Source organism: Halictus rubicundus, chromosome 8 (genome assembly GCF_050948215.1).
Source record: "Halictus rubicundus isolate RS-2024b chromosome 8, iyHalRubi1_principal, whole genome shotgun sequence".
NCBI lineage: Eukaryota > Metazoa > Arthropoda > Insecta > Hymenoptera > Halictidae > Halictus > Halictus rubicundus.
In genome coordinates, this window is record NC_135156.1 from 10,760,874 (window position 1) to 10,787,837 (window position 26,964).

Sequence of the window (26,964 nt, forward strand, 5' to 3'; positions counted from 1 at the left end):
CCAGCCTTCTTTCTTGCAGTCCTCTCGCGTCTGCTCGTCCTCTTTCGCGTCACTCCTCTGCAATCCCCCCCGTCGTCGAATTCGCCCTCGACCAGCTACAAGGTTGCACGAGGTCGACGAGCAACCCTTCCCTACTTAGGACAGCCGTGTAATAAAGACCGGGGGCTAAAGTCCAACCGAGTCGCTAAATGAGATTAGCAAGCCCCATGACTGAACAGCCCGACACCTCAAACCTTCGAAATACTTGCAGAGCGTGGTTGCTTTTCACCGGGAGACGAAGAAAAATTCTAACCGAACACGAAGCAATCGCAACCCGACCTAATCCAAATTGTCTTAGACGATTCGTGATTTATTTGTAACAGTATTGGCTTTGAAACGTTACAGATGCATTTTAATATACGGTGACATATCCGTGTACACGGAGAATAGAATGCATAATTTCACGTGCATCGATAACACGGATGCTTAATTCGCTCCCGAATTCCGTGTACACGTGTGCCTTCATAACACGTGAAAAATCGTAGAATTTGAATTTCTCGAAGTTAGGAAGAGGATGATTTTGAGGATTGTGGTTGCGCATGCGCGTGGGCGACGGCATACGCAGCCAGGCGCGTCGCACAAGCCTCGTGCTCGTCTGGCTGCCGTCCACGCGGGGCCTAATTCCGAGAGAAACGACCGGGAGTGGACGTTGCATATGTGCGAAACGGGTGCAGCGCGTTCGCTGCACCGGAGGAGCGGCAACGACGGGACGGAAAAAGGGGACGAGGAGGAGAGAGAGAGAGAAAGAAGGAGCGAGCGGGGGCCTGGAGGGACGAAGGGGGGACGACACGAGAAGTGCATGGGGCACCGCGTTTCGCATGGCCACGGAGTTCACTGTCCCGAGCCAAGGCCGCAGGGGCACCGCCCCACTGAACCAATTGTGCCATTTCTATGCTCCTCCGCTCATTTTTGCCGGGTTTTAGCACTCGCCGGCCATCGATCTGTCTCGTCCGTGTGCACCCATCCGGGGACTCGCTCGTTTTACATCCGGAGAAACTTTGGACGCGGTTTCGCAAACGGTACGAGCGCTGAATGCTCGACGGAAGTTCCGAAAGTAACGTCCGATAAAAGGGAACCCGGAGTCTGGGGCATCCGGAAAGTTCCGACCGCCGAGGGACGCTGATATTTCACGGGAAACCGCCGGTTAATTGATAATATTGCTTTCTATCAGGCGAACCGATAGCAAATTCCTTGATCCCGGCGGTGTTGTCAGCGCTTCCGGTCGAATTAACCAACGACCGGTCGCCTATCGTTTGCCAATTTTCGAGCAACGCTCATGATTTTGTGGAAATTAGTGTCTCTTCTATAAACACCGAAGAGAAAATTTTGTGTCAAGCGATTGTCAATTTGGCACATTATCGATTCAGCAACCACAAAAATGATATAGAGTTAATTAATCTTTTAAATCGCGCAGATCCCCGTATATTCAATCTATTAGCGCAAAAATTCATCTTAACGTCCGCGCACACAGTTCCGACGTCGAAATATTGATGGTAACCACGGACAATTTGAATAACCACATTTGCAACGACGTGTAATGTCCATCCGAATGTATGTAATACAATAATTACCAGGAAATTGTGAGGTACGGTGTATGTTATACACGATCCCTTCCCTCGTATAATTAACCGTAATCCATATCACGATTATTGTGCTGATAGCAAAAATTGGACAGCAGATGAAATTCGTTATGACTATAGAATATCTTGATTGTTAATTGTACAGACGGCTGAATCCCACTATGGCTCGGTTACTTCAATATTTCTTCCCAGGATATTCGCAAATACATGTTCGTATAACAACGTTTCATTATTCACACCTATAACAATATACTTTTTGTTAAATTGAATTTTTATCGAATGCAGCGATCGAATCGCGAGAAAGCTGACGACCTGCTGACGGTTGGTCCGAAATTCGCATTTCTCCAAATCGAGACGCGTGGAAAGTAATTTTTCGAGCGGCGTCAAATCGCAACGCGGTTAATAAATAATTCAGCGGAAGATCGTGAGCGTAAAATTAGCAGCGTGAAATTAAAGACAAAACCGCTCGAAAGTAATAACCGCAGCCGAGAGCCGATGGGACGTTCGCCGCTGTTCGAATCATCCAGTTTAGGAAACGGACGGAGCCGGTTGAAGGGCACTGAGCCACGGTGACTCACCGATAGCTATACGATGAATTCGCTGGATCAATGTCAACGAATTCCACGTATCGACTGGTATGCACGCGCACCGGAACATCCGGGCTCTCCTCTTGAACCTCGGAATCCAGTCGACTTTCAAACGAACAATCGCATATTTACCGTGCACACGCATCGATCTAAATCGGCGCGCTGACAGTGAAAATGAATCTTCGTGACAAAACCGGTTGTGTTTCCCACTGTCACGTACACATCCGTTCGTATAATTAGCTACTGGCATCGCCGCGGATGGGAGCGTAATGATTATGACATTTTCATGACAGAATAATTCATAGATACGCATTCCGACAACGGCCGAATAGTAAATTAACTATTCCTTGTCGTACGATTTCTTTCGCGGCCTCGATGATTAGAATGCCTTTGGCCTCATTCATTTCCAGAGAGAAAGAAAATTTATGTTCGTCGCGTGTCTACATTTCCTTTGCTTCAATATCGATAATTTCATTTCGACTCAAAAGAAATGAATGGTTTTTGATTCTGTTTGAAATCCTCGTCGAGTTGTGACGAGTTCAAATCAAACCCTGAAATTCTTTTACACAACATGGTGTGCTTGTTTCGTTAATATTGTTGCGGAGGCTTAGGCTCCGCCTTGCCGGCGAACACATCCCTCAACTAAACAACAACACCGAACACTACCAACAACTATATAACTATTTATTGGCTGTCAACGGACAATGTTAAAAGATGCGATACAGGTGCGTGCTCTCGCTTCGACGACTCGAGAGATTCTGTCGTCTGTCTTCTTCTTAACAACAACCCCGTTGGCCGGATACCACAATATCGATACGACGGCCAACTTCTCTCGATCGCCGCAATCGACAGCTTCCATCGTAACAATATTATAATGTTGTTTTGCTGTGAATAAAACCTAAAATATTTCGATCCATCGGGTAATTGTAATGTTAACCGCCTCTTTTAATTGCGATTAAGCGCAGTGGATTTCGGGCAGGAATTTCTACGAATTCGAATGGTCGTCGGAATGGCCGGGAACAGTTCTTAAATTCGTTAAACGGGAATTTGCATGGGGAGCAGTCACGTCCCGGCGAAACTGTGCCGTCAGAGGCGAAGTTTCAGCTATGTCGGCCGGGACGCGTGAACCAGCTCGAGATTTGCGAACCCCGGGAAATGCGTTTCGGTTTGGGAACCCCCAGACTGGAGGGGATTCGCGCAGACACCCCCTCCAGCAGACGAGACTCCCTCCACAACCGCCTCCTGGAGTTTCTACCCCTACCGTCAATGGCACGGGGTGCAAAATCCTGTCCGCTTGATAAACCGACGCACCACCCACACGCACGATAAACGCGATACCCGTGCATTCGCTCGCGGTAAAAATGAAAAGCGGTTCGCTACGCGCTCTTCATCGAATTGCTCCTCTCTTTTTGATAAAAAAAAAAATGCGGAAAATATCCGCGAACGATGATTATTGGTTTTCGGCCCCACGGTTCGGAAAACAAAAATTCGAAACGGAAAGTCTCGCGATTTTCGTGCACGGGGTAGTCCGCGAATCTTTGAGCACGCTCGAAGACAGGCTCTCTCGTATAATGCTTCGCAATTAGCCTTTACACTTTCTCCGTTAATTAAGATTAATGGGTGTTTGCGTTATTAGAGAGCGCACGGGATGATCATTTCAATTGCCTCGAAAGTGATAAATTTTCTCTGGTTTTCCCTTTCGTTTACGGCGCGGCGCGGCGTCACGGTGAACGATCGGTAGCAAAACAGAAACTCTGGTCACGGCACCGTAATCATGGGACCAGTGAACTCTTTTCTTTCTGCTATCTTCGCCTCGTAATTACGATGGACGGCTTATTTGTCATCGCTCGGGCCCGATAGGGAAACATCGGTTAAAATGCATATTTACTGAGGGGGAACGGAGATGAGTTTCGATTAATCATATATTGCTGCATCAGGCGAAAGGTATGGAAACGTCGATGGAAATCGTAGTCTTAAAGCGTCCCGGGATTCATTTTCTTGTGTGTATGATCAGCGTATAATTAATTTCGCTTTGGAAGCCCGTGTTCGCAAAGGGTCGCCGCGCGTGTGGTAGTGCCCCGACATCGCTCGTAATTAGTCATTACAGTTGTTTAATCAATAGCCTGACTAATACACGTGGACTGGATGTAAACAATCGATGTATTTCGGTGTCACGGATTGTACGCTGCCCCGAAACCTGGGGTTGCGAACCCCAGCGAGCTAGCCAGCCAGCCAGACAAACATGAAAGGGGGTGACCCAGACACCCCCTCCATGGGGTTGTTTGGAAGCGGCTCGGCTACCGCATTGGATAACAATCGAAGGGGTTAAATGCACTGGTAAAGCAGCGGCGATCGAATCAACGGATTCTATTGAAAATTAATGTCTCGCCCAAGGTCGACGAAAGAAAATCACGCGCGGGTCCTCCCCGGGTACACCCTCGGAGACAGACACGGAATAAAACCGTTTACAATATTTGTACCCCCAAGGCCGGGCAACGAGAGAAAATTATACGCATTTATACGCAGATTCCACTTCAGAAGAAAATGAAACCGTCTACAGCTCTTCATTCGAAGACCTCGGTCGTCAAAAGGACGTTACATTTGTTCCCAAGCGTACACCCACGGAAACGGACAGGGAATGAAATCGTTCACAATATTTATAAATGATTCGCGAGTCCAAGGCAGGGCATCGAATCTTTAATAAATGCAAATTTCCCCAGGGTGGTTTTCCCTCCTACTCCCTCCGTCTGGCAGGCTCTATCAATCTCCAGAAAAACGCCGCGCCGCGGCGGCTTTCTAGACGCAGCGTAATCGCTAATGATGACGGCCACGCGAAAGCTATTCGGCCATTCAAGGGACGAGACACATTATCCGAAGAAATAAAGATCCTCGCGAAAAAGAAAGAAACCCCCGGCGTAATAACTGTTAATAAGAATCTCGACGGATCCGAAGAAGATGGCGCACCGCGGCGCGGTGAGACGAGAGAGGATAAATAAAGGAGAAAGACGAGGAGGGAGGAAGGGCTGGCTGGCTCTACAGCCAGGCAGAGGAGGAGGGCTGGGAAGGAAGGGCGAGACCGTAGAGAGGGAAAAGAAGGGACTGGGGAACGGCGAAGAGGGAGAGCGGCCGTGGTGTTGCTGACCCGACGACCGCTGTAACCTTGCGTCCCGACGCCGCGCATCCAGATCAAATCATCTTGCGAATTATCTAGAGACCTTCGGATCCTAGTCGACCACTTTTAGACGCGCGCTTCAACCTCTCCTACTATGCTCCGCAAAACTAAACGAACGATCAGTTGTAACCGAAAAATTATTTACGATCTTCGAAATTTTATTACTTTGTGCGAAAAGGTCTCAAAATGTTCCACCTGTGCTTATTTCAATGAATCAATCTTCACTTCCACACCCCGGAATATGATTTGTTTCAAAGTTTTGTTATAAAACCGAGAGGAAAACTGACGTTGGTTCGACGATATATGGAATTATAAGATAATGAATATTTAATAACAATTGTTAATTGTACTACTCGCGTTCAATACATGATACATGCAAATCGCTCTCGCAGACGAATTTGCGAAAGACAATGAATAACATGCTCGTGAATGTGGACACAACAATACTCCAGTGAATTAAATACACGACAACAGGGTAATACGCACTCTTAATCTCACAAAAGAAAGTCAACGTTAAATCTTTTCAGAGAGAATGCCAGTACCTAGTGGTAGTTACCCTGCTATATTTGCATTACACGTTACAGAGTACCGTTGTCGATATTATGCAGAGTATGGAGCATAGCTTCTTATTACCATTTACATTTTTATGACAGTCGACCCACCCTTGGCAGGGATTTATACCCGATCGACGGGGTGTCCTTAAGTGTATGTTGTTATGCTTTAAGACGTGGAAGGGGAGCGCGAATAGAGCAATGAAAACCCTAGGACATCAAACTAGAATTGTCTGAAATCTGCAGTAATAACGCTTTAAAATAAGAGCAAGCATGGTTCGAGTGGATTTATCGTAAGCGAAAACGTGTCGGAGCAAAATTGCAAAAGAGTGGGGGTAGCAGGACTGTATAAATGAGACTTGTGGAGGGGATCTGAAAGAATAGGACTCGTATAGCGTTGGTATTTGTGACAGTGCCTCACTCACAGACTACCCCACCACGAAACCTTGCCCCTTGGGGGTTGTAGTTTGCTTACTACGTTGCTCTTGGCCCTTTACTACCTGAAACTGGCTCCTAACAGTATTGGCTTAGACGTGTCTACATTAAACAACGTTCTTGAAACGGAATCTAGCGTATATTGGCCAGCAAACGCATTCAAATGACCCACTAAACATCAGCTGCTCCGAGAAAGCAGTATGTGTCCTGAGCCCCCTAATTTTTACGGGTGATGCAATCGGGGGGAGGGCGAGGCCGAATACGGTCAACTTTGAATCATGTTAAAACGGTGGTAGAAAATCCGTTTAGGATAAACGGTTTGTTGTCGTTTGTCCTGTAATTCAAAATATTGGCCGGAGTCTTTTTCGGGAAGCTTATAGTTAGGCCAGCCCTTGCCTTAAACTATGCGCTCTGCTAGTCAGGTGTCGGTTACTAGACCGTTTGGAGAAGCTGGGTGTAACATGGTCCCTTGAGATGTGTCCAGAGTGCTGCGCATGCGCAAATAGCATAAATTATTAGATGTGCAATTTTAATAGTTAAAAAAAAATAATATGGTATTGCGATGAACAGGAAGTGTCGAAGCAGGTCGTTAAAAATACGCTATCAATGCGCACGTGTTTCATTACGAACGTCACTCTATATCTTATCACTATGTCTAGGTCAATCCCTGAGAGGATTATAGGATGTTCCACCACTTGACATGTTCAAGTAGAAATTATTTACTTTATTCGATTTTTACATGTTTCCTCGCCCCCTTTATAATTAAGTATGAAGAAGTACTAACAAAAATGTCTAACATCATTATTGCAGAATGCTAAGATTAAATTTAATATTAACCTGTGAATTCGCGTAAGGTCTTGTTAAATAACTTGCTCGCCTTTCCAACCCCCTTTCGTCGGACTTTCGATGCCATCCTGTAGAGAATAGCCGAACTTATATCTCCGGGTACGTATCCAAATTAAGTCAACTAAACCATATAAATAATGTACTAAACAAGAACACAATAAAAGAACACATTTAACACCTTTTGGACCTTCGTTTCCCGGGCTGACTACCATCAATTTACAATTGATTGCAACGTCCTCTTTTAGCAATTGTCCACCTTATATCGTCCGTGAAACAAATATTCGAAACCTACATTTGCAACAACTAATGGAAAAGAAATCTACATTTTACCTGTAACTGGCATGAGATATCAGGTGTATGAGCTTGCCACAAGATGGCAGTAACAGTCAAAATCAACAAAAATCGATATTTTATAGCACAAAAACGAACGCATATATTATTCATGAATTTTTCATTCTCTGTACAAGTAAATATCTGTTTAACCCAAAACGAATCAATAAATTATTAAAACACGAAGCCCAAGATTTCCGGTATACGATCAATATTTTAAATTTCGGCAGTTTTCGCGCCACGGAGTTCACCCTCTCGCCGATATGTGTCGCGACGGTCGAATAGTGCCGGGCATGCTGCACCCGAATTTATACCGCCATATTGTCTTTCACGTGCGAGGAAAAACATTGTGGTCACGTTGCTTAGTTTTCCAGAAAATCTAAAGAAAGTTGATTGTTCGGTGTGTCCGGGAATTCATCATACCCACTCGCAGGACGAATACGCAGGATCGGGAAGAAATTTACCGTCGAATGACGCTTAATTACACAGGTATGTCGACCATTTTCCCACGGACCTCGTGTTTGTTGGACTCGCCTGGCCGCTTTCCTTCGTTATCTTTTACTTGCCGCATGAAAATCCTGCGTTCCCGAAAACGAACAACCTCGATACATAATTCATCTATTCTGCGGAGAAAAATCATTTCTACCTTGGTCGTCAATAATTATAATCTAATACATAACTTGTGACGGAGACTACGATTATTTTCTCTGGTCGTACATGCTCTGTCGAAATTCAGCTGACCACAATACGGGTATATACATCATTGGAAGACAGAAGTTCGGATGCTTGAGATGCGTGACACGTGTTTCATTCCATATATCGGGTGTCTCGCTTCGTTCCCACGCAAACGTGTTTCGAACTCCGATTCTTCGGCTCCCAAGGGTAAATATTGCTAAATGTCATCAAGTATTATACAAAATCTGGGAATAGCGTGTTTGTGGGACGTTCAGCGGCCGTTAACCCTCTTGCCGTAATTAGTATGTCGTGCACGTTTTTTCGTGTTTTTGTCATACGCATTGACGCTGGCGGCCCTGCAGAATACAGTTGCGCTCGGCACTCAGAGATTTAACCCTTTGCGGTCGGAGCCGCCCGACGAGCGAGCATCACTGGAAGAGAGGTATTTGGTGCGTACAGTAAAGAAAATATACACGTTTAACGTTTGCGTCATAAAAAGTAAAGCTTTATTTGAATACGACAAAACTTTTTGACAAAATCCAACAAAATTAGAAACAAACAACAAAAACAAATTTGGTTATGTTTATATATGACAAGTTTTATATTCCTGCATGGTGTGGTATCGTTCAAACAGTTACCTATGTGCGAGGCTGGTTTAGCCGAACAAGTAGCACAAGAATACCTCGACTCTCTTCTTCGACCTCTGATTTTCTGATTGGAACATACCACACAGTCTTCACTACTTCCCGTATCATCTCGCCAAATAATATTTAAAAGGCTGTTCAGCCTTTCTGCTGTTCCAGAAGCCGAAGGATTCGTGGGTTCAGTGTCTTGAAAATCTCCAACCAATTGAGCCACCAAGCGCCATACAAATTGTGAATGCGTTAACAGTTTTAATAGATAAGAATTTATGGCTGAGATTTCCAAGCTCCGAAAGAATAATTTTAGCCACCATTTTTGGGACTTTTGCATAAAACAGTACGTACCTGTATTCTGGTCTGCTTTATCTACCTCGCCAATATATTTATTATAATTTATAACGACATCTGGCTCCACAATATTGGTTCTTCCTTCTTTGTGTGTCCTTTAAGTGATGGTTTTTGTAGATGAGGTAGCGCGAGTGCTGAGCATTGTCACGATACATTTGTCTATCCAAGCCAGTAGTAATGTGTCTTTGGATCTGTAGGCAATGATTTCAATCTTGAGAATTTTTGGGTTTTTTATTTCATTTGGAATAAATTTCCTATTCCTTTGGATAGTTCCAGTTATGTAGCATTTCATTTCTAGTAATGCATCAGCCAAGGGAATGCTTGTAAAATATTGGTCGTTGAAAATTTAGTATCCCACAGATTCAGGATTTGATTGTAATAAATTTTGATGCAGCTGTAAAATTGTTCTTGTACTTATTGGGATATCAGGTCTGACTAATTCCTCAGTCGTAAAACTGCCATAGTATGGCAAAATGATTTGTATGTAACCGATATTGGCATTCGGAAGAACATAAATACGGATACCTCACTTAGTTGGTTCTTGTGGGTTGTATGTAATGAAGCTTATTCCCCATTTGAATTTTACAATTGTCTCATCCACCGATAACTCAGCCCGTAATTTTTTGCATCCGTGTTCTGATGTTTCCGTTCGTTATCGCGACCGTTATTACTTTCATAAATATTTATTTCCTATATTTACTTTAATATTTATTATTAAATTGGGCGGCTATATGCCGGCACGCGTCTGCAAAGGGTCCAAGAAGTTATTCAATGAATTACACCTGAATTTGATGGTTCACTGGAGAAGTGCTTCTTCCTCAGTTGGTTCGACCCCATCGGTGCCCTTCAATTATTATTAACTACGATGGATAATGTACACTAAAAACAGCTCGGTGGGGCATGCGCACACGTTGATAGCGTTCCACACAGCTATGGTGGTCGCTGTTGTTCGTCTATCTGTGCACGGACATTTAAAGGGTCAACAGACTGTGGAGTCGCTTTTAGTTACGTGCTATTTCTAAGATACATCCGTTCGGTACCCCACTGCCTAGCTTTCTAAGGCGATTGGCCCTGAATATGGCATTGGCTATTTCCGTATGTACTGCCCGAGGAGTCATCGTCTAATTGTCCGGCAATCGAACCGCGTAACAGGTTGCCCAAAAATGGGAAACTCCTCTTCAACTTTTACGGGTTTATCCGTAAACAGCATTTCCGAAATACATTTCATACGGAAGCACGTGAATATTAATAGAACCGTTGTCGGTAAAGAGCAACGGAAGTTTCAATCCGTGCGCATCGCGCTAATTGATAAACACCGCGAAAGTCTTGTCGATTTGAACTGGATTCGCGTTCGCACTACTCGCGTGGACAACAATTTTCCAAAACTAATTTTGGTACAATCGTCTCGGCATTATGCTTATGTAACTCGAGGTGCGTACGATCGTATATACGACTGGAATTAATAATATATAAATGTCTCTCTTTAAATTGTTAAGACGAAATCAGTAGGTAGGATAGGAATTATTTATATAACTATGCGAATTAATTATTTGCCATGTAGATTACATAAAATATAATAGTAGATAAATATGTACGCAAATACAAGGTCCAGCGTAGCATTGACACAGTTGGAAGATTTCTTATGGCTCACCTTCACATGGTTGGTGGTTATCGCGCGTATCTATTATCAACGCTGTGAACACAAAGCAGATAGGACCCAAACATCGTGTAAGTCACATTAATCTACGGAGATAAGAACTGTAATCGGGCATCCTTCACAAATATAAGATAGTGAGGGCAACGAAGGGCCCCTAGTTATCGATCGACTTAATTCCATTTATCTAAGCTTTAAAGATGGCACACACCAATTAAAATAGCTTCGCTTGTTACACTGTGTTGCTACAATGTCATATTATTATGTAAATATAATTCTACTGTTTATACGAAATTCATATTCCAAAGATATATGAATACATATAAAATTCTTATGCATAGATATATAAAATACAATATAATATTATAGTACAATTAACAAATTAATAATTAAATCACTGGATAAGTAAGGGACCTTCGTTACCCTTAATTTCTTACATAAGCAACACACACGACATCGTATTTATCACGGTTGCTTCATGTTAAAAAGATTAGTTTCCACTTTCAACCATACACTGCTACTCGAGGATGAATGAACATAACCGAGCACGAGATATTTAATCATCAATATTTCATGATTATTGCGGACGGTGAGCGATCTTATTCAAGTTTTATACAATATTGTCATGGCTGTTAAATTTTACATCATCAATTTTATACCACGTTTAATGCATTCATCCCTTTGGATAAAACCTTGACCTTTTTGGCCCTTCTAATCTTCCACACATTCCTTGAATTACAATATGAATTTTCACATTCTCCTTTCTTTTTCTTATTACAGAAAAATACTGCTTAACCTGTAGATCAACGATCTATCTTCAACTTAAAAATTCTCCCCGTCAAAAATTTATAAAACCGATGATTCCCATTCATTGGATAATTTTCAAAAGAAGCAATTATGTAATGGAAAAGTTCGTGAGCGTTTCAAGTACAAGCCTCATGCTAGTGAACAATTCGTTAACCCTTATGTTAACAACGAGGTACCCGGGGTGTTTCAATTTCTTTTTAAAACATCTTCAATCTTTTTTTTTTTTTGTTGTTGTTGAAAAATAGCAAAATTGTAGATTTTCGTGTCTTGCATGATCACAGACTAATTTACATTCGAGATATAAAAATATCCTAGAGAATGTTGGTTATTGACATACTTTAATAAATCCGAGAATATCAAAGCTTCATTTTCAAAATACTTTTAGGTAACCGGTTAACTGTTAATATCGCGGAAAAATTCCGTTCATTGATACCAGAGGAGTTGCGAAGAGTTACGTGATGCGCGTGTGCAACATAAATTTTCGGTCGAAAACGTGTTCGAAGGTAACGATACGGTTTCTCGACTGTCCCTTTCTGTTCTCCGCAGCTTTCATCGTTCTTCTCTTGGTCTTCAGGTTCTCCCTCCTCTCACTCGATCCCGGTTACTTCATCATTCCGCGTGCAGGTTGAACATTCCGGGAGCACGTTGAACCACGGTCACCTTTGTTTCTTGCATATCTATGCGTCTTCTAACAATCTGCTTCGGCAAATCCGCTGGTTAGATGGATGCCTCCCTCCGTCGAACAATAAACCAGTAATAACGGAACGAATTAAACTGGTACTCGCGCGTTGCATACCGTCGCGAGACTTCTGCACAGAGCGTTCGAAATCGTTCGGGTTTTGCAAACCGGCCTGCATAATTTTCAGGACATCGAAACGATGTTAGAAACGATTGGAGCACACGGTTCGTGTATCTTGGAAAACTGGTGTCGGGGCCTAGATACAGATCCCGTGATCCAAATATACTCGTGTCCGGGTACACACGATAATATCTGTCCTCGAATATCATAACCGGCCGCGGACTGCCTAGGGCTGGCCCGTTAAACAGTTGTCCTTGCATGCCCACATACTCCACATTGTGCGATCAAAAATCTATTTACTCTTGGATCACCCCTGAACAGGCGCTAAGTTGAACTTTAAAGGTGCAACAGTTACCTTAGTTCGTTTAACCCGTTCACCGCTAGCGACCACAAAAATTGTGTGAACTCCAAGCAATTTATTTAACACTAGGTTTACGGAGCATTACAAGCGAGTATTTTACATTACTTTATAAAAATAAGAAGAATGTGTCTATCAAAGTTTTCAGCCATTTTTGAAATAATATATACCTAAGGAAATAAGTTTGTTGAGTAATTCCACGTAGATGGATCTTCACAATCTCAATAATCGTAAATTAAAAATATTAGAACCCGTCATTTTGACGGGTCCCGCAAACCTAGTGTTAATCAAACGAACACTGAGGAGTTGAGATTTATGGTCTTAATTGCTTCTTCAATCCTACATATCGCAGTCCATAATTTAGCAGATCTGTTACCGTAGAAATGAATTTTTCACGTTAATTTTAGTGATTTACTATGAGCGGTCGAAACTGTAATGGTGATTCTTTACATCTGAAAATCAACGTTGCTCGCGAGGATGAATAATTTAGTCACTTTTGCTTTTCTGAGTTTCCTCTTTCGAAATTCGTATTTCGTGAGGATGTAAAGCCACGTAACCCACTTCTTCGAGTCGTCGATCCGATCTTCGTCGGACAGCGGGTACCGGTTTCATTTTAATTGAACTTTTTGTTCCTCGTTCGCCGCCGTGTCCCTTCTCCGTCTCGATCGGCGCACAGTGGGGTATTCCCACCGAAAAACCGGACACGGCTATCGTAAAATTAGCTCGGTCTTTGAACTCCCGCAGCTTCGTCAAAATTCATTCAAATCCAATGAAACAAAACCATATCAAAGTTCCTACTATTTAACTTTCGTCGCAATCGTGAAAGATAACGGAAGTATATAAACTTGTACAAATTTAAAATTTCTTTTCCGACCTGCTACATCGTGCTCCCTCCTTAAGCAGTTATGCGATGCACGCGAACGACTAGGATAACGCGTTTATTATATTTGCGAACTTTCTTCGTAACACCAGCTGCTGTAGTAGATCTGATGAATGGCACAGCGTGAAAGTTCTCATAAATAATGATAAGTTCAACGCAGTTTCTATGCAACGCTCGGATTTATATCATTAGTCGCGTATTAACGAGATAATTAGTCAAGCAGATAATAAGGTGTTAAGTAAGAGTAATCGCTCTTCGGTATATACGTACGCGTAATATTTTATTCATACACGCAGATAGTGCAGCATTCCATGTTTAATAAAGTAAGTTGACGACGACAATGTTGCAAGGTATATTGCTCGACAGATACTCGCCATTAATTTAGAGTTGGTGAGATCGATTGTTTATCGGTGTAGGGCGCAGCATGGGATATTTTTAATCGTTTTATCTGCAACGAAACCGCAACGTTACTTTGTAGCACTCTTCGGTTGCACTTACATAACAGTTATTGTATGAACTATACTGCTGTTTTGAGCGCTATCTGCAATCTACAGTTTCATTACCGCGAACGTAATTATACTGTACAATCGTCACTGTAAAACACGATAATCGTTATGTATGACATCCTGTTGCTATGTCGCACTCTGTACGTTTTCATTGTAAGATGTAGCGAGTCGACAGTTTACAAATATTTGCGAAAAATGTCGCAAGATCTCCGGTGACAAGTACAATGCAAATGAGCGCGTAACTATTGCAATATTGTCCACGGAGATATACCTGTGAATGAATTACGAGTAGATATCCGGTGCGGTCATTGTCAGAGCGATAGTCATGGACTCTCTTAGTGACGTGATCCATTTCGAAAATTGCGGAAATGTATGCAAAATATGCACTCCCGAATACCAAATAACAGTAATTAAGATTACAAATAATTTTCTTTCCTTCGAATAAATTGAACGTAAAATGCAGTTCCGTTGAATTCTATCGGATCGCGAATTTTACCTTCTTTTTATTTTTCAAGACTTTCGTACGCTGAGAGACTGCTCGAAGTTCCGCGATCCGGTCATCCTTGTTGCAAAAACCCCGCGAAAAAGTGAAACAACGAGAACTTTCGGCCAGCATGAGAAACTTATTATCGTGCACGTGAGAACGAAACATATTACGGTCTTTTGCCCCGGTTAAATAATTGTTCACGCGCGGATATATCGCTCACGAGACACGCATTTTTATGCGCCTACAACGTGCGTAACGCGAATTCCCTGAAACCTGTTGCTCGGAATTGTGTCCCGCGCTAACAGCTACCGACGAGAGACTATAATTTTGCAAATCATTGCGCAATATCTTTCTGCCGATACCAATTTCGTTCCTTTTACTTTCCACACAAATTTCGCGTCGCTGAATTTCTTCGAGACACGCAATTAAACGAACCCGCGGGCCTTTAGGCGTTTCTGGTATATGCAAATCGATGAATATCGAAGTGAACAAAATTGAAAAATTCGGATAGAATCATTTTCTAGAATCGAGTGCGACAATTTAGAAGCCTGACTTGCATTGCGTTTACAAAACTCGAGGATAATGTAGGAAATGTTTCATTTGTGGTTCCTACGAAGTTGAATGCAGTTCGATCGTTATTGTGCGTAGGGTAGTTTAATCGCGGTGTAGCATTTGCGGGTAATTTAGCGGTTCGGATCGCACGCACTCCATTCCCGACTAAACAATCAAACTCATACTTATATGAAACTCTCGTTTCATTAAGAATTCGGAGTGTAACGTTTGCGCCAATAAGAGGGCAGTCGTCGAGTTGATCAAATCGACTTGATCCAGAAGAGGGGCGTCCCATGAACAATGACGATGACACCCATTCTTCCCTACCTTACTCATCCTTAGTCAACAGACATTACAATCGGACACCGTTCTCGCTGTATTAGAAATTGTTTGCTAGACACCTCGTAAATTTTTACTACGATTACAGCAAAAATTAATTGGCAAACCAAAGTGCAGCCAAATTTTACTTTCTAAATGGATAGCAAATACTCGATTTTATTCTTTGTCAATTTAACACTTTAATGTGGCACTTCATGGAGGAGCTCTATATTTTAAATTTAAAAAAAAAAGTGTAAAGATATGAAAAGAACTTCAGAATATTTATGTTTGTCTGATTTAGATCATCGGAAGAGGAAACACATTTTTATCTTCCATTTCTTATGATCGATCGAGAACATTTTAATTTAGCATAAAAATTCACAGTTTATTCGTTGGCTGGATAACATCAAACGACGAATCGAAGATACCGGAACAAGTTCCGCGTAGAACACACTTGAGAGGTCTCCTTCTGAAACAAAATAATATTTTCCTTCTGCGCGAGCAAACACACGGCCGAACAGGTGCTTAGCATGAATAACTGTTGGTTCGAGGCTTTCGCTGTTTGTATCGCACACTGCTCGCTGTTCAGGCTTCCAGGGGGTCGAATGACACGTTGATACTGACACAGTATTATTTGACCCGTTTTCGATCGCGGACAGTGCGTCATTCGACTGATCAAGCTATCCACAATGCTAGAATCCGAAACGTCAGGATTTTTTTCCGAAAAGACGCTGCTAACGCCCGGAAACCCCAACTGCGAGAATCGTGTGATCAATCATGCGAATGTTGGATGTAGCTGATGCTTTATATGCCCGCACTTGAATAAACGTGTTCGCAGAATTTTATTGCTATGCTGGAAACCGATCTGTTAGATCATAGCACACGTTTCTGTATTCAATTGATTGTCCTTCATTTCCTAGCTTTGGATGCTCTTGTAGTTTAGCTTTTACTTTAATTCCCCTTTTCGAATCTTTAAAAGTAATCATTTGCAAAGCAAGAAGAAACGAGAAGGAGAATTGTCGAAGGGAAGACAGTAACGACGTTAATGTCCTTTCCGCAGAAGGATCGATTAGGCGTTTGGAATATCAAGATTGAACTCACGTACACGTCCCGGAGGTGATGACGAAGACGGAGTCGCGTTGCTCGTACCTGTGACACGTGCAAATGATAGCCGCGTGTCGCCTTCTTCGTGGACAGGACAAAATATTGCGCTTATCTAGTAGATCATTTTTTCTGTTTTCCTTGCTCAAGTGCTTGCTTCGATTAATGAGTTTCAGAAAGAAAGAAAAACCAGAGATTGTGCTTGTTTTACAGTTAAAAATCGGTCGTTTTTACAACAACAACCTAACACTTCGAAGCGACGAGCGTATCCGTCGCGATTCGAGAGGTTCGAACGCTTGACCTCTTCCAGCTTCGGATCCGTGCCGGCCGATCGGCAAATATTTTCTCTAGCCGGCTGGTTACGGAAAAACTAAAGGCGCCCGGACGATCCTGTGGTCGTTATCAGAGAGTGTTATCGCCGTGTGAGCGCCGCTTAACGTAATCGCGTCTGCGCAATCGCGAACGGTTCCGGTTGAACTGGTCTCTCCAGAGTTACCGCGTGTCTGAAAGCCCGCGGCTGTTCCGCAAACCGCAGTGCCCGCGTCAGTCACTGTTCCAACGGTTGAAGACCGCCTTCAGGTTCGTCAGCGAGACCATTTCACGCCGGACCCTTCTTCACAGTTTCTCTCCTCTTCGGTTCAAAAGTTAGCTTCTCCTACTCTGGGTTCTTCCCCCGCTCGAGCCCTTTGACCGCCGGGCAATTTTTCAAAGATAGCGAAGGCTACACAGATGGAAGAGAGCATGGACGCGATCACGGTGAGTCCCGACCATAAAGCCCCCTATACACGTTGAAACACGTTGCAACGTTTTAGCTCCCAAGTCTCATCGTTGGACTGCGAATTTTTATCGAAAATAAATCTCTACCACCTGGTAATCGCTTCAAAAATAAAACATTGATCCTCCTAAATTTTTGCAATCTTTCCCACAAACGCATAAAATCCGCTGTCTACTCGTGTCAATTCAGCTTGTCGGTACCTGATTAGGCCTAGCGTGGACGAAAATTTATCTATCTTCATCGTCTGCTGTTGATAACAGTTGGGAAACGATTGGACATCTTGAAGAGCTCGTTCGAATGTCGAGAAGGTGTAACGTAAAGGCAAAGCGATGCAGGTATCTCGCGAAGCCTGGATCTTCCAACGTGTATAGAGGGCTTAAGAATAACCTTCCCGACCTTCGAGCTCTGTTTGCCTCGTGTCCCATGGTGTCCCCTGGAATTCCCCCAGAATTCCCCTGGCCCGGCGTGTCGCAACCTTTTCCGAGCGAAAGAAAGTTCCACGGTCGATGTTGCCTTTCAATTTCACCGTCGAAACGCTTCGGATCTTCGTCGTCGAGCACCGGACCGGATCGGATCGGATCGGATCGAATCGGATCGTCTGTCCTCCAGTAGAAGTGACTGGCCAGTGAGAAAGTTGGCAGGGGATGGTGCTCCGTTTTCCGTGCCTCGTGTTCGCCGTGCGATCTCCTGGAAATTGTCAGAAGTTCGAGGAGACGGAATCTCGAGATTGCTCGTCGCGGTGCGCGTTTTTCGGGGGTCTCCTTCGGTGAAAATTGATCCGTTTCTCGGAACTTTCGGCATCACAGATGGAAACCTCCGACGTGCAACGTGACCGGGCGAATGTGCTCTACAGGCCGGCTCAAAGTATGTAACGTGAGCGGGAAACCGAGAGTCGCCTGTACAGACGTAGATTCTGTGAAATCGGATGCCCTGGACAATTCATTCTGGAAGTGGCCCCTGTCGTGCAACTCGAGCCACGCGTTCTGCTGTAATTGTTGCGTTCGGGACGCTTTTGGTGAAGCTGAAATCGATGAAACGTGATCATCGGGTTTTACGCGGTCGTCGCGTGCTCGGCCGAGACGTACGCGAAAACGTGAGTTTCAGTGAAAGTTCGATCAGTCTTCTCATCTTCTGCTCAGACCACATGCCCTGGGATTTATCTCCTATAAGAAAAAGAAAAGTCGAATTTTCTCTTGGGTTCAAAGAACATACATGTTCGATAGATCGTGTTTAACCGTTTGCACTCGAAGCTATATTAATTCCAAAACGAAACATTTCTTCCCACCTAGAATATTGCCCTTCTATATATTGTTTTCATTTTATACTTACGAAAATGATGCAATTTACTCGTACAATACCGAAATGTTTAGTGGTTTATTAAATGCAAACAAATTTAATAATGTAAAAAATATTTTGAACAATGATACAGAAATTTTTAGTGGTGCCTCACAGTCACCATTCGAGTGCTAAGGGTTAAAATCTTCACCACGTGACTGATTCGATATTGCAAGCGGTTTGTGACGGACTACGAATAATTTGTCAATGAAAAGTTTGCTCTCCAATTAGTAATTGCTAAATGAAAAACGTCGACAGTTTGTCAACGTAACATTAAAGGGAGTGTTTAGCATTGTTTAGAAAGGTCTTACATCAATTATGAATTAAATAATTATGTTATCATCGGTGATTCGTTTAGCTGTTTATCACACAACATTATACAATGAAGCATTAAGTCTTTAATCTACTGTTAGGTCGAAGCCATTGCTCCCTTATCCCTGTCCATTGCCCATCACTAACGCTCCCAATCCTCAGCTCATATTCCCTCGGCAACACCAACCTAACATCCAATATGATATAATTATCGATCGTCTTGATCCTTTTTCAAACATTCCATTGCACAGTAATAATTATCGCTCTGATTATACACGGCAGCAATCGGCACCCCATTTAAAAAAGAAAACAACATTCGTTCTATCAGTCCACGAAACAAATTTGTATTATTTTTACTGTGTTCGATTCTGTAACACTAACCAGTGAAAGTCATCAACTTCTCTCGATGTCCATTGAGCAGTGATAACAAATGTTTCCAACAACTACCATCATTGACAAAGAGCGATCTTCTTCCATAACTTCGGATAAATTTTTCATTATTGCTATTGCAAAAACGGTACTCTAAAAAGAATGAGATTACCAGGGAAAAAATTCAAATGGTCACGGACAAAACCCAGTAATTAATAGTCCTCATGGATCTCGCCGACTTTGTGCCTAATAGAGTCATTATGTGGCCTTACAGGCAACCGAAACGCTTCTCATGGAATCGTCAACAAATCTGTTCTGTTTACGATGGGAGGATGTTTAATCGGGAATGTTTACAACCGCGTCGACACCGTAATAACATTATACACTATATATTTATGAAATCGTTACAGTTTATTAATTATGTGCTCGGTAATATTTGCATTTTTATTAATTGCTCGTTTCGTGGAACCGCAAGAGTCTCCGATCTTCTTTCTTAATTAAGATATTCGAGCGAGCACCCTTCACGGCCGGAAGTTACGCTTGCGAAACATTAATTAGCGAAGGAGGCCGACTCTGGGTAAAGGTATGCGCGCATTATTTCTTGTTCCAGCTAGGAACAATTCCAAGGATTTCTTCCTGATAATGTTTATTTTTATCAAAGCGAGGCATAGCACGAACGATCTTTCTGTCAGCGTCGATGATTTCTCTTCGAGCTTCGAGTTGCGTAAAAATGATTTGAAACAACCATACTGTTTCCTATCTTGATCGATCAGGCGTTCGTTTTCAACGAATTCGTTCGGGATACTCGCTCGAATTTTTAAAAAATCTGTTTCACTGGCTCGAGTGTACGTTACAGTTTCATGAACTCTTATCGAACTAATCTCCTTTCTCTCCGAACGCTGCGGAACGTTTCGCACTTCGATTTTTAGTAACTATTCTTATAATTCGGATAGGAATTCACGGCAGCAAGAATTGTATATAATTGGCCTAATTAGATCAATGATCGAAATCAGCATCATAAGTAGACTGCGAATTTTATAAATTTAGGAATATCATGTATATCGTTTCTGATTTGTTGAAATCCTTAGAAGAAGAAGTACTTCGTTGTAATTTTTGTTCCGGACGATTGACTTGGAAAACTTTTATTTTAGTTTCCATTCATTTCTTTGTTCTCGCTATCGGAGCAATTCAGATTGAATTCGTGACTGAGCATTGAAACGTTAAACCCATTTCTCGGTAGCGAACGTCCTTTTGAATTCCTTGTCGACTCTGTTACTTGAGAAACGTTTTTCTTAATAGCTAAGTATATTCCGCATCGTTAACCTATGTCTCGTTATTCCAGAATATACAGTTCCTGAACAACAACAGCAACGGTGAACCAGAAACATGTCGGCTACCCACGTACAGGTTGTGAAGTGGAGTTTCCCTGCCGTTGCGCTGATAATTGGCCTGTTTTGGTACAAATGCCGTCGAGCTGACAGAGCTGATCCAGGTGGAACACCGGATTCGGATTGTAGCGATCGGACTCTCGTCGACTGCAGAAAGGAAACAGTTTCGTCGAAGAGCAACTCAAACTTCTACGACTCCGATATACACATCGAGGAATCGTACACGCTCAATTCTTCCTGTAAATCGACGGAGGAGACCGCTTGCAGTCCCAGGAAACGAAGCGAGAGTCTGGATATACCTCAGAGGAAGCCGGGCACGCAAACCGCCTTCATAAGGTCGAAAACATCCTCGCAGGAGACCAAAACAGACATACAGCTTGGTAGCAATCCCAAGACGAACAACTTCGAGACCATTGCCAGAAGTAGAAGCTCGTCCTCTCTGGAAAACGCTATGGACGTCAAGGTGATGAAAATATTCGAGAACGTTGCTGAAGAGGAAGAGCAGAAGGTAGCCAGCGAGGAGGACAATTCGTTAGAATACGTTAGCAAAGATGAAGAGCATGAAACGAATAACGAATGCAGCTATCATCAAAGCGAAGAGCAGTCTGACACCACTCCATCTAAGGAGTGCTCAAAGAGTCCTGCACAAGCATTATCAGAGAGAGACTCTGCTATGCACAGTCCAGTCTCCGGAGTACTGGAAGGTAGTGTCACGGATGAAGCCAGAAGCGAAGGGAGTGCAGACAGTGGGAAAGGTAAAATTAACAGTTGCACTGTTAACGGTTATCGTCCATTAACAGATTAACATTCTAGTATGTTGTATTAAATTCTAACTTTCTCGGAGATTTGAATAACCTTGAGGTAAAGACTTCATCTTTATCTATTTAAGGTCATTTTTGATGGAGAAAAGCTGTTGGTAATTAGAATGTAGAATTTGTGTGCGTGTATTGGACTGTTTAAAATTTATTACCTATTGCAGGTGGCAGTATCAAGGATCACCTAAAGGAAAGCATGATGCCTCAAACATACCAGTTCAACGTACCACAGAATTTAGTAGGAAGATTAATCGGTGTCCATCGTAGTTTTTTACAAAGTATACAAATGGAGGCGAACGTGAACATATACGTGGACTACCATCCCTCGTCGATGAATCTGAAGTTGTGTCGCATAACGGGTTCCTCGGAAGGAATTAAGGTCGCTTTGGAGATGATACGACAGAAGTTCCCAGAAAACAAATATCCTGAACTGACCCTCGAGCAGATCTTGCCGTTCAACGATTGGTTAACAGAGTTCATGCAGTTATCCTTGGTGGGAGGAGTGAATAACGATGTTGTTATATGTCATATAGTTAAACCAAATCGCTTCTTCGTTCAGCTTCCTACTCACCCCACGTATCCGTACCTGTGGACCTTAGTTGACAGTATGACAAAGTTATACAACACGACAGACTCGCCTTCAGTTCCGGAAGAACTCACCAGTAGGTTTTTCTATTGATCTATCACGATTTAATTGATTTTTCATTCGAGGAATTATTTTACTTCTGTGAAATTTTTATGGTTGCTGATTGCAGTAATCAATGTGATGTTATTAAACGTTAATGACATGTACTTCTATGCGAGTTTGCATAAAGATCTGCAGTTTTCCTGAAATAAGCTGCTTATTTTATTAACTGTCGTGAGCGAACACAAGTAATTTTATGTTTTGCAATTTTCAGAGGGAATGCTCTTGGTTGCGAATTGGCAGAATAGGTGGGTGAGGGCGTGCATCGAGAATCCAGACCCCAATGGTGAACGGCATTTAGTACGGCTGGTAGATCACGGGGGTTACTGGTATTTCAGTAGTGTAGAAATGAAGAAAATTAGGTCAGATTATCTCACATTGCCATTCCAAGCAATTGAAGTATTCCTAGCAAATGTACAGCCAACAAATGGTGAGCACCTTGTTTTATTGTCTCCCCTTCTGCTGCGACAGTTTGTGATGTTTCATATTGTAACATTTTTGTATTAGGTAAGTGGAGTCAAGACGCTTACGATGTAGTTTTTCACTTATGTTGTGGTACCATTGGCCAAGCTCAAATTGGAGGCTACATTAACAGTAGTACATATGTTAATCTTTATCTTAATATTCCAAAGTATGGGGTAAGTACATTTCTTGTTAGACATTCTTAGAACCTAGTTGGTCGTGCTCGTGTTTACATTTCTGATTGATTTTTGTTCGCAGGTGATATCCCTTGCCGATGAATTAATAGTTCGCAAATTAGCATACGCGACACCGCTAGAGTGCATAGTTCCAGAAGAAGGTATAACGGTTTCATACACTACGGTATAAGAGTTTAGCCTTTATTAATTCAGTTGTATAAAGATGTATCATCTGGTGATAATACGTGATCGTGTAATTTTTTAGTCATTGTACGCGCGTATTCGTAGTGATTTTTCACACTCGGAGTTTCATGATTCATGATTTCATACTTCGGCGATACGATGTAGACACTTCCTGCTAATTGTTGAAACAATAATTTTTTCGAGTTATTTCATATATTTATTGAGCTCAGAAGGGTACACAACATGAACCCCAGTAATCCGAGTGTTCTGATCAAATGCAGGTGTAGGGGAGTCTCTCTGAAACAATCTCGACAAGTATTATGACGCAACTCACGTGATTGACACACGGCGACCGAATTTTTCATGTTGTTAACAATGTATTTTTCGAAAACGGAGCAATATTGCGCCTCACGCTTTTTGAAGGTTGTTTTCGATGGCCTACTTTACACCTCGAGAAAATCTGATCAAAGTGTTCGGATTACAGCTCGGACAGTGCCTCCTTGCGAGATGGCTTCAATAATTAGAAACCAAAACGCTCACGTTTAAGTTCTAGTTGCAAACCACGATGTGAACGAAATACTAACTCTGAGACTGTTACTGAGGAAACGCAACTGAGTTGCGTTTTGCATACTTAGATTCCCCTTAGATACGCAGACTTTGATCATACCTTTGTATATAGTGTAACATTACTTCTTCAGTTATAAAGTATTTATAATATACCTTAATGATAATAAGAATAGTAAAAAAAAAAAGAAAATGAAAAAACTGATAGATGCTTAGATAACTCTACACGGTGATAACGATGACAAAATTGAAGATAGTTGATGTGTATATTTTATATTTCTCAAACACTGATGAAAAGTGATTACATTATTAACAACCGCAGACGAATCGGGAAATTCGCTTCTATGTGACCGTGATACTTATTACAAGCAAGTTTACTCATTGGAAACGTGAGTTACTTAGTCGATTAAGCTATGCCAGGGAAACTTATTTCGTCTAATTATGCCAGAAAATGTTATTTTAATTAATGAATTAATTTCTTTCTTCGTGTTGTATCTTGATTATTATTAAAAGGAAAGATAATTATGAGGACCGTAAGTCCTGAAAATTGGGATCGTTGATGTCCCAAATTGTTAAAGAAACTGTAGTATCGATATTATCTGTATAATTTAACGTTAGAGGCTTATATCTTATATGAATATGTATATGTTGATCGATTTAGCTGAGTTATTTTTCAACAGTAAAAGGAGCAACGTATTCGGAGAATACGTGGAATTCTTTTTGCGTAATGATAATATCTTCTCTTCTGGTTGCGCGGCAAGTAAATTGTTATTCTTTTTTCTTTCTATATCCCGGTTGAAGTGTCTTATAGAATGTAATGCGGCATTTTAATCAGTTTCACTGCTATCGAGCAGACTGTGAAAAGGCTGGTAGTCTTTTGATAACAGTATAACATTTATATTTCATTATATAATGTCCAACGAATTATTTTTGTCGGGCGTTTCATTTATTCTATGAAACTCTAAATTGTGCTGAATGAGTCATAGTGATTATATTTATAAGACAAAAATACCACCGCTAGTGTGACAAAAATCATAAAAAAGTCGTCGAGAAACATGTATAAAGTGTGTCATTTGTAACTTGTACTGTACCCAAGCGAAGAAAGAAAACGCTTCTCGAAAAATGTTACTTGTCAATACCTATTGTTGTCGATACGTAATTATAATAGAAATATTTTCTTGGGGATATACATAAGATACAGTTATTGAAAAAGAGCCGCTCATCATTGAATCGTGTGTATGCTTCATGATAAACATTTTAGATTGATCAGTACAATATGTTCCATGAATGTGTCACAACGAAAATTGTTACACAGATATTTTATTTTTAATATTGAATATACGTTTCTGATCAGAAATAGTACAATCAATACTTTTCGTCACATTGGTCTCTTAAATCAGCATGTTGTGTGCAAGTACATAAAATATGGTTGACCGCAACATTCAGATCCATTCGTGTTTCTTACAACTTCATTTACCATTATCTACCAAATTAAGCTCATTTTGTATATACCTCAATGTAACCTCTAGCATTCTCATTAAATTTGTATCATTTTAATACCTGACTTTATTTCCTATTCCGAACAAGCTAGATTCTACTGGTTATATACATACTTATACAAAAGCAAAAAAATAAATATGTATACATTTAAAGACAAAATTTTAATTTGTTGAACAAAAAGATTTTGTAAAAATCTTTTCATTTCATTGTTGTATCATTTAAAACCTAATGGAGCACTGTTATTCGCGTTATGATATAAACTTTTCTGCTTCCCAACTTAAGATCTTAGATTTCAGGATCTAAGATCAGAATTGTATTAACTTAAATTATTAGTATCTATGTGACGTGGTTTTAACGTGATAAGGATTTGAGGATCAGTCTATGGTCGTTTCTGTATGTTTGGGAGATCCAATTTGTATTTCCGAATCGATTCCGCTTTATGGACAGTTTGCTTTCTTAGGAGTACAATTTCTTTTTAGTCGTAAGCTCCTATTTTTTCATCATGAAAACTTGTAGCTTTATACGATTACGATAGAATGCGTTCTGTTTTATGCTAAAAGTTGCCCAGGTTCTGCTCCATGCTAAAAGTTATGACGAGATATATATAAAGACTGCCAGCCCCCACTGCGAGTCTCAAAGTGGGTCCCAGGTGGGTACTGGGAGCGGTCGGTAACGGCCCCAATCACCGACGAGATATCTCGTCGGTGCCGCTGGCCTCTCATATCGAGAGCCAACACGATCTCGCTCTTACTTACAGCCGCTGCGCTCCCCTGCTTACCCACAGTCCCTGCGCTTACCTACAGCCGACGCGCTCTTATCTACCGTCTCCGCGCTCTTACCTGCCGTCGCCCATGTTTTGCACATGCTATGGGCACAGACGAGGTATAGGAGTAGACCAATCACCATATGGGGTTTCGCGTCTCACGATCTGAAATACCGACAGCGTTAACAACAACTAGATTTCTTACGCCCTCTACTCTGACGAACGATAAATCTTGTAACTAGATCGACGAGAACTTTAGCCCATATACCTATGATAAATGATGAAGATACGACTCTGAACCCAATACACGACCGTTCACGCACACGGGTGAAAACAGGTGTAAATCTAACCCGCTGAGGACAGCAAACCTAACACTAACCTAACACTTGCTCAACAGGGACAAGCTAACCCTTTTTCATTGAATAGAAAGGTATTCAGAAACAAAAACAGCGTGTTTTGATTAATAATTGAAAGAGAGCTGCCTCGAAGGTGAAGATGGGCCAAGAGTAAACAAGGAGTGCATTGAAGGACCTTCGGCTCATCCCGAGGTAGCCTAAAGTAAATTCAGACACAATTCAATTAAATACACAAGTTTTTATTATTAGTACGTCTTAAATTTTATTTTAAAATGTTATCGCAAAGTTATAAATAAGCAGCTATTAGCTCGATATTATTCCCTATTTGTAAGATTACTAGAAGTTCTTACAAATAGAGAATAATACCGATTGCCCGGGTCTCACCACGAGGAGGTTGCTGCACAAGAGACCCGAAAGGAAGCCAGAAGGAATTCAACACGCTTCCTTCTGACTCCCTTTCTTACAACGGCGATGTACGATCTTATAAACTAAATTTCGCAGATCGCTAAATGGGAAAGATTACTTTTCCACAGACGGAAAAGGTCACTTTACCATTTAGCGTATGTCGAGTAATTGTTGCGGGGCAAAAGGTGTGAATCGGAGAAGAAGTCTCCG

The 26,964-nt window shown here is 41.8% G+C and overlaps 1 protein-coding gene across 4 annotated transcripts; it reads left to right on the forward strand.

The window, feature by feature from the left end:
- The first annotated feature begins 7,849 nt into the window (after window positions 1-7,849).
- Spoon (A-kinase anchor protein spoonbill) lies at window positions 7,850-25,287 on the forward strand. 4 transcript variants are annotated; one of them, XM_076792920.1, is made up of 6 exons: window positions 7,850-8,029; window positions 20,800-21,600; window positions 21,825-22,322; window positions 22,560-22,775; window positions 22,853-22,983; window positions 23,066-25,287. In XM_076792920.1, exons 2-6 carry the CDS (start codon window positions 20,844-20,846, stop codon window positions 23,171-23,173), a joined length of 1,710 nt encoding a protein of 569 aa, XP_076649035.1. In that variant the 5' UTR covers window positions 7,850-8,029; window positions 20,800-20,843; the 3' UTR covers window positions 23,174-25,287. The 4 variants fall into 4 exon arrangements, with proteins under 4 accessions (XP_076649035.1, XP_076649037.1, XP_076649036.1 ...); XM_076792922.1 differs by lacking the exon at window positions 7,850-8,029 and adding an exon at window positions 8,306-8,422; XM_076792921.1 differs by lacking the exon at window positions 7,850-8,029 and adding an exon at window positions 16,900-17,422.
- Window positions 25,288-26,964: the final 1,677 nt, after the last annotated feature.